General features: G+C 42.7%; 1 protein-coding gene across 4 annotated transcripts in view; it reads left to right on the forward strand.

Annotated features, from left to right (window-relative positions):
* The window catches only part of LYPD6B (LY6/PLAUR domain containing 6B), a 168,321-nt gene extending 160,335 nt beyond the window's left edge, over positions 1-7,986 (forward strand). For all 4 annotated transcript variants that reach the window (XM_037027825.1, XM_037027823.1, XM_037027824.1 and 1 more), the window contains 2 exons: positions 4,677-4,807; positions 6,273-7,986. In XM_037027825.1, coding sequence (XP_036883720.1) covers positions 4,677-4,807; positions 6,273-6,437 — 296 coding nt within the window. In that variant the 3' untranslated portion in view covers positions 6,438-7,986. The remainder of the gene's footprint in view (positions 1-4,676; positions 4,808-6,272) is intronic.

Consider the following 7,986-nt stretch of genomic DNA (forward strand, 5'->3'; position numbering starts at 1 on the left):
GAGGGGGGAGAAGTCGGATGGTTTCACTTATGCACATGTGGAGGCAAAGCAGACAGGATGTGCTGATGGATGGTTTGGAACTGAGAAACTACTACAGCTCTATGGAGACCAGGCTATTCAGATTTCCGTTGGAAATTTCTGTATCACACTGTGCATAGCAGTGAAACAGCGTGCCCTCTTCCAGATAAAGCCGGCGTGGGGAGCCAAGAAGTAGGACACACTGAAGAAAGACCTTCTACTGGGCTTGAGAATCTCAGGCCAAGAGTTAGCACAGATGGTTGTGACATCTACTCAGACAGCACTTTTTGTTACTTCTTTTCAAGAATAATTAATTACCCAAATCCTTTTTCTTGGCTTCTTTTACATTTCTGTAGAGCAATTGCCTTAAATTGTGTGTGTGCTTGCCACTGCACGTGCACGTGTGAGTGTACACATTTGGGGACTTTCCCCACATTTGTTACAGAAATTTACCTTCATTATTACAAAGTTTTTGAGAATGCCACTCTTTACTACCTTATTCCCGAGGGTGGCATTATTTTTGAACTATTTGCTTTAAATTTTTGTGAAAACTGGGCGGTCGGGTTGGAACAGCGTAACTGGGGCATCAATGTCCATCCATCCTATGTGCCTTGGCTTCACGGAATGTGTGAATTGTACTGAGACAGTTCCTCCTAGGTCCATGCACAATGCTCCAGTTTGTCATTTATTAATCAAAACCGTTTTCAATGGGATCATATATATGGGTATTTCTGGGTTTTAGAATTTCATGGGTTGAAACATGTGAACAAAGGGGGAAAGCTGCTGCTTTCACCACCGAGAAGGCGTCAGTGACGGAAGGGTGAGGACAGTCAACTCTTCCACTCGGGAAGCCTGAGAGTGGCACGGGGTGGCCCAGCCTTCCAGCGTGCTTGCCGGCGCAGCCTCGACTGTACACCAGTCAAGCCCCCAAGGTGCTAACCACCTGGAATTCCAACGGAGGGTGTCATTTCTTACTTTCAGTTTGTCATTATTTAGGGAAATGATAGTCAGCCATTTCTTGGGCCATCAGGCCTGCAGCCATTGTTCGTTGTCATGTCAGGTTTCCTTCCCACCTTTTAGTTTCCTTTCCACAGTTTGTTGGTGTCGTTAAAGGAGGATTTCTGGGTAACAGGTTATGTCAAGAATGACATTTCTTATTTTATTTACCATGGCTTTTATTCTGACTTTCTAGGGCTACTTTAGGACTTGTGACACTTTGTGTGAACACATGCAACCACTAACTTTCACTTCCTCATTGTTTAGAGTAAGGCAAAATGCTTTTCCAGAACATTTGGTAGTTCTCTTGCCTTGTGCATCCAGAAGTCAGCTATCTTGTAGAGCGTGTTACAGCACCATCCAGTTTAATATGATGTGTACTGAGGGGCCGAATAGTGCCTGGCTAAGAGCACAAACCTTGGGAGGCTGCCCACCCAGGTTAGAATCCTACCTTCCACCACTTTGTACCTATGTGGCTGTGGACAGCAAACAGTGCTTCAGTCTTTCAAAAAGCTGTAACATGAAGATATCAATATGACTTATCTCAAGGTTTATTATAAGGATTGAATGAGTGAATACATGTTGGAAGAGTAGCTGGCCGGTGGTACCCACTCAGTATGTGTTTACTGTTGTTGTTACTAGTTAAAGCTTACAACTGCCCTAGGAAGATGCTAAGGCACTTACTATGATAATTTTACTAAACAGAAAATGAACCTAAAGCAATCTACATATGCAGTGCAATCCCTATCAAAATCCCAATGGCATTTTCACAGAAATAGAACAAAAAATCCTCACTTTGGTATGTTACCACTAAAGACTCTGAATAGTCAAAGCCTTCTGAGGAAAAAGAAGAAAGCCAGAGGTATAACACTCCCTTATTTCAAACTGTACTAGGAAGCTCTAGCAATCAGAACAGTGTAGTGTTGACAAAAGTCAGACATACAGACCAATGGAACAGAACTGAGAGCCCAGAAATAAACCCACACATATGAGGGCTAATAGTTTACAACAAAGGAGACAAGGATATACAATGGAGAAAGGAAAGTCTTTTCAATAAACGATGTTGGGAAAACTGGACAGCCATGTGCAAAAGAATGAGACTGGACCACATCTTACAATACGCATAACAAGTGTCTCAAAATGGATTAAAGACTGGAATGTAAGACATGAAACAGTAAAATACAGAGAAGAAAAATTAAGCTTCTAGGCATTGGCCTCAGTGGCATTTTTGAATGTTTGATTCCAAAGGCAAGGAAAACAGAAGCAAAAATAAAAAAATGGGACTCTATCAAATGAAAAAGCTTCTGTAAAGGAAGCCATCAACAGAACAAAAAGGCAACAAACCAAGTGGGAGAAGATATTTGCAAATGATACCTCCAACAAGGGGTTAATACCCAAAATATATAAAGAACTCACACAGTTCAACAACCACCACCACCCCAATCTGATTTAAAAATGGGTAGAGGATCTGAAGAGACACTTTTCCCAATAAAACATACACATGGCCAGCGTGAATATGAAAAAATACTCAACTTCACTAGCTATTAAAGAAATACAAATCGAAATCACAATGAGATGCCACCTCACACCTGCTGGAATGGCTATTATCTAGAAGACAAATAACAAGTGATGAAAGGATGTGGAGAAAAAGGCACCCTCATACACTGCTGGTGGGAATGTAAACTGGTACAGCCACTATGGAAATGGTATGGAGATTCTTCAAAAATTAAGAGTAGAACTACCACATGATCCAGTAATTCCTCTTGTGGGTATTTATCCAAAGAATATGAAAACACTAGTTCTTAAAGGTATATGTGCCCCTGTGTTCATCACAGCATTATTTATGATAGCCAAGCTGTGGAAGCAGCCTCGGCGCCCACTGGTGGATGAACCATTAAAGAAGGGTGATAGAAATACACAGTGGAAACTCCCCAGCCATAGGAAAGATGAAATATTGTCACTTGCAACAACGTGGATGGATCTCGAGGATATTGTACTAAGTGAAATGAATCAGATGGAAAAGGACAAAAACATGTCATTCATTCATATATGGAATATAAAATCAAAAAGGAATAAATGAGCTAACAAAACAAAACAAAGATCAGGTCATAGGTACAACAGCCAGTTGGTTACTAGAGGGAAAGAGGGGAGGGCAAATTGGGTACAGGAGTAAAGTATATGATAATGGAAAGAAACTAGACTTTTGGTTGTGAATGGGCGGTAGAGTACACAGGTATTGAATTATAATGTTGTGCACCTGAAATTTACATAATGTGATTAACTAATAATACCTCAATAAATTGTTTGAAATAATAGTAAAAATAAATAAAAAGAGAATGACATCCAAGGATCTAATGTGGCTTGCTCACTGGTGACAAAGGCAATTTCATAAGCCCAGTATTCTCAACTTTAGTCAAATTTTTTCTCCATTCTATGACATTGCTGTTGTAGTTCCTTCCCAACTAACTAAAAAGCATTCTATTGCCCTGAGATAACTATGGAAGAGTTACAGAACTAAAGCAGAATGTCCTGGGATATTGAATGAAATCACCTTCTTTAAAGAACCCGAAGTAATAAAATGTGAGTGATTAAAGCTGTAAGGATAACTCTGTGTAGAAAAGTGTTAGCTATGAGGAGAGGGGTGGGCCAGAGAAAGTAATAAGAGTTAATTGAAGAAGAGGCAAGAAATAGAAATACTTTATGTAAGAAATAGTTTATGTAAGAAATAAGGAAGGTGGTCTTTATGTGTACTTTGCAGCACCTGCTTTTCGTTCCACACAGCCTATTAACATACAAGGAACAAACGTTGAGTAATGCTACAGACTGGCCTGACCTCCTGCATTTCAAATGGACATTTTTTCATTTTATTTTAAAGATTTATTTATTTATTTTATTTTTAGAGAGGAAGAGATAGAGAGAGGGAGACAAATATCAATGTATGGTTGCCTTCTCGTGTGTCCCCTGCTGGGAGTTGGCCTGCAACCCAGGCATGTGCCTTGACTGGGAATCAAACCATGATCCTCTGGTTCGCAGGCCTGTGCTCAATCCACTGAGCTACACCAGCCAGGCTCTCATTTTATTTTAGAGTTACAGAACATGGGCATCAGAGAGAGAGAGACGAGACAGGCAGAGGTACTAACACTGTCACATGAAATGGGCAAACCTGTGGTTTTGCTGAAAATCTTGTCCAATTTTTTTTTCTCAGCTTTAGTTGGCTCAAAGGACAAGTGGCCATTTTTATTCAGTTTTCTTTTCTTTTTTTAAATCCTCACCCAAGGATATATTTATTGATTTTACAGAAAAAGGAAGGGGTTGAGAGAGAGAGAGAGATTGATTGATGTGAGAGAGAAACATTGATAGGTTGCCTCCCACGCATGCCCCAACTGGGGACTGAACCTGCAACCTTTTTGTCTACTGGATGACGCTCCAACCAACTGAGCAAACCAGCCAGGGCTATATTCATGTGCATAATACACATGTGCTTCAGAAGCTAATGCCTTTTCAAAAATACCACCTATAAACTCTTGAGTTCTCTGTCATTGTATTTCTTGCCTAGAAACCTAAGGATCATCCTGAATTTTAGTCACTTCTGAAATGATCGTTAAGAGTTTCTCTTTTACGATGCAAAAAATGAAGTTGCCTTTTCTTGTCTTCCTGCCTAGATACACAGTACTGTTTGACAGTTCATCACTTTACCAGTCATGGAAGAAGTACCTCAATCACCAAAAAGTGTGCCTCCAGAAGCGAATGTCATTTTGTTGGCTGCCACCGTAGCCGAGATTCTGAACATACAGTAAGCAGTGCATTTGTGTGTAAAGTTACTGTTCTAAGGTTTCTTGCTAGTGATGGTTAGTCATATGTCATGGAGACACAGGAAGGATAAGTAATATGTTGAACATGTTTGTACTGTGAGAAAGACTTCTTTATAGTGATGCAATGCAGACCAAAGAGAAGTTGCAGAGTTTCTGTCCTTCAATAAAAATAATGTTACAGAAAGTGAAATGCAGTTCCCAGACTCCAGAGCTAGACCTTCGACCTTCAGCTTTGGGTGGATTGTCTGCAGTCAGACCCAGAAGCCCGCGAATAAACCCTCCGTGTGGTAGCATGATGAGCTACCAGGCTCTGCTCACCTATTTTGGGTCTGGCCAGAAATGACCAAGAACCCTCCGCAGGGAAGCTGGACAGTGGGAGCAGGAAAAGGGCGATGCCTTTACCAAGGAGATCTCGTCTCACCCACTACCTCTGCTTAGATGAGGGAGTGAGAGTCTGAAAGTTAACCTTGGTTTCATATGATGAACTCTAGATACGTTTTAGATCACTGGATCTCTCTGATTTTCTCACTCTACCATTCTCAATGAGTGGTTTACTCTTTTATGTGTCCAGAATCCTGAAATGTTTGAGAAAAAATGACTCGAAAGTGTGTTAATTTGATGAGGTTTTAGAAGCTGATTTAGCCCGTATGTACAGAAAATGGTGCTGACCCTGATGGCTGCTAGCTCTGGCTGCGCAGAGACGGTCCTGAGAGCTGTTGTGAGCTGTGATGGGCGGGGGCATCCCAGACCAGCAGAGACAGGACTTCAGGGCGGGGTCCTTAAGTTCCCCAGGATATTCTGATGTGCAGCCTGGGTTGAAAACCACTGATAAAGGTACATAAGAGTCACTACTCTATCTTACCTAGCCATTCTGGAAGTCTCCATGAATGGCTGGGATTATCAGTTCAAGGCATTTTTACCAGGTGTTATGACAGGAGATGGCTTCCCCTGAGAAGTGCTACGTGGGAGCAATCGCTGGTCACCTCTCAGCAGCCGTAATTAGCAAGCCACTGCTGCCGCAGTGCTAGTAATCAGGCGTCTGCATGGCCAATAGCGAGAAAGGAAGTCAGGGACCAATCCAAGGTGTTCCTAGCTTTCGTTTTTATTTCAGTGTTTTTCCTTACAAGCCTTTAGAAGAGTTATTGACTCAAGCAGGCTGTCTAATTCAGTTTCCCTTCCTCTTCTTTCCCTTGCTCATGCTTGGGTTGATACGGATAGATCACAGTTAACATGGAAAGATTCTCCAGATGGTCCTTATTTTCAGGTCAATGGAATGCTACCAAAGGGCCTGTGGTACTATAGGCCACCATTGGTATCCTAGACTGGAAAACCAACCTCATTCTGTCTGTCCTCAGACAGCTTGAGAAGCCTTTCTCCTTTTTTTTTGTTTCACCCTTCCCTCTTCCTTCATTCTCTCACTCTCCTCCCCTCTTCACTTTGTAACAGGAGTGCAGGTCTTGCTGTGAAGGAATGATCTGCAATGTGGAACTACCCACCAACCACACTAACGCAGTCTTCGCTGTGATGCATGCTCAGAGAACGTCTGGGAGCAGCGCCCACACGCTCTACCTGCCAGCACTTGCCTGGGTCTTCATGCTTCCATTGATGTGATGACATTATTCCCAGGAGGGGCAGAGACCAGTCCTCTGAAGCACAAACTGAAAACTGTGTAAACAGTGAACTTTTGAGCAAAGACAAATCTTGCAGTTGGTGAGGAGTACAGTTGTTTGCTTAGCTAAAACGCTCTTGCATGAGGCCATGGGATTGAGGAAGGGAATGTGGCCCAGACTGAGGGCATTATCTGGCTTCCAGGCTTCCTGGTGAAAAAGGCTGCATTATGTCACTTTTGCAGGGAGGATCCTGCCAGCATCTACAATGGGCAGGTTGCGGTAGCTGATATTGTCCCTGCCTGACAGGTCCTTTAGCTGAAAGGGCTCCTTGACCTCACTGACTCCTTCAGAGGCTGCTGGCTCAGATCCTCTTATTCTGGGATTAGCTCAGAGTATCTGTAGGAAATCTAAACCTTCCCCTGATGAGAAAGTAATTTCCCTGACAATGTGTAGTCAATGGGAAAGGCAAGGAAAGAAGGAAAACTTCCAGTTGAATTACTATGAAACTCATTTGCTAATTGTGTGTGTGTGTGTGGGGGGGAATAAAGCTTTTAACTTATACAGTATAAAACGCATGTGTTTGTATTTGTTGGCTTCCATGAAGATCTCAGAGGAAAGATGTCTACCAGTGTCATAAAGAAGGTCACTGTAGTGATGTTTTCCATGCATCCTGGCAGATTATTTTCTGGCTTAAAGTATAACATCTCATGCCCAAGTGACTTAGTCTTTATTTTCCCTTTGGGGAAGTACACTTCTTTGGATGCTAAATGCAAAATTAGTGAATTGAGGTGGTCGGAAAACTTCCCTGATTAGGATGGATGATATCATCCCAGAAGAAGCAGAGTGAAGTCTGAGAACCTGGCCCACATGGTCAGCTTCTGTCTGAATGGCAGGGCCACCAAGGGGACCTTTGTAGAAACATCCTAAAACCTTTGTCCCCTCATTTCCTTTTCTTTCCCTGTATAACAGTCTCAGAATTTCCGATGAGCACCTTCTTTTTACTCCTAGAATCCTGATTTTCTGCCTTACACTTTGGGGTGCTCTTTAGACACTCTGCCTTTGTACAGATAGTGACAAATTAACGGGGTCCTTGTTAACCAGCCATGAGGACACCGAGTGCTCCACGGAACCCATTGACAGCGCCGTCCTTGCCACATGCACTAACCCATGAGAGGGGTTGGCAAGTTGTTGTCCTCGGGCCAAACGTGACTCAGTGTTCTTAGTCTGCTAGGCTGCTGTAACAAATATACCATTGATTGAGTGGCTGAAGCAACTACTTTTACTCCTCACAGTTCTGGATGCTGGGAAGTCCAAGGTCAAGGTGCTGGCAGACTGTTGTCTGGTGAGCACCCTCATCCCGGTTTGCAGAACACCATCAGTTTGGAGGCTCACAAGGCAGAGAGCGGGGAGAGAGCTCCATTCCCTTCATTCCCATTCATGAGGGTTCCACACTCACGATCTAATTATCTCTAGAAGGTCTCAAATCCAAATACCATCACATGAGGAATTTAGGCTTCAACATATGAATTAGAGTTGGGGGCAGGTAAACA

Source organism: Sturnira hondurensis, unplaced genomic scaffold, assembly GCF_014824575.4.
Source record: "Sturnira hondurensis isolate 20B ecotype Veracruz unplaced genomic scaffold, ASM1482457v3 Scaffold0019428, whole genome shotgun sequence".
Classification (NCBI taxonomy): Eukaryota; Metazoa; Chordata; class Mammalia; order Chiroptera; family Phyllostomidae; genus Sturnira; species Sturnira hondurensis.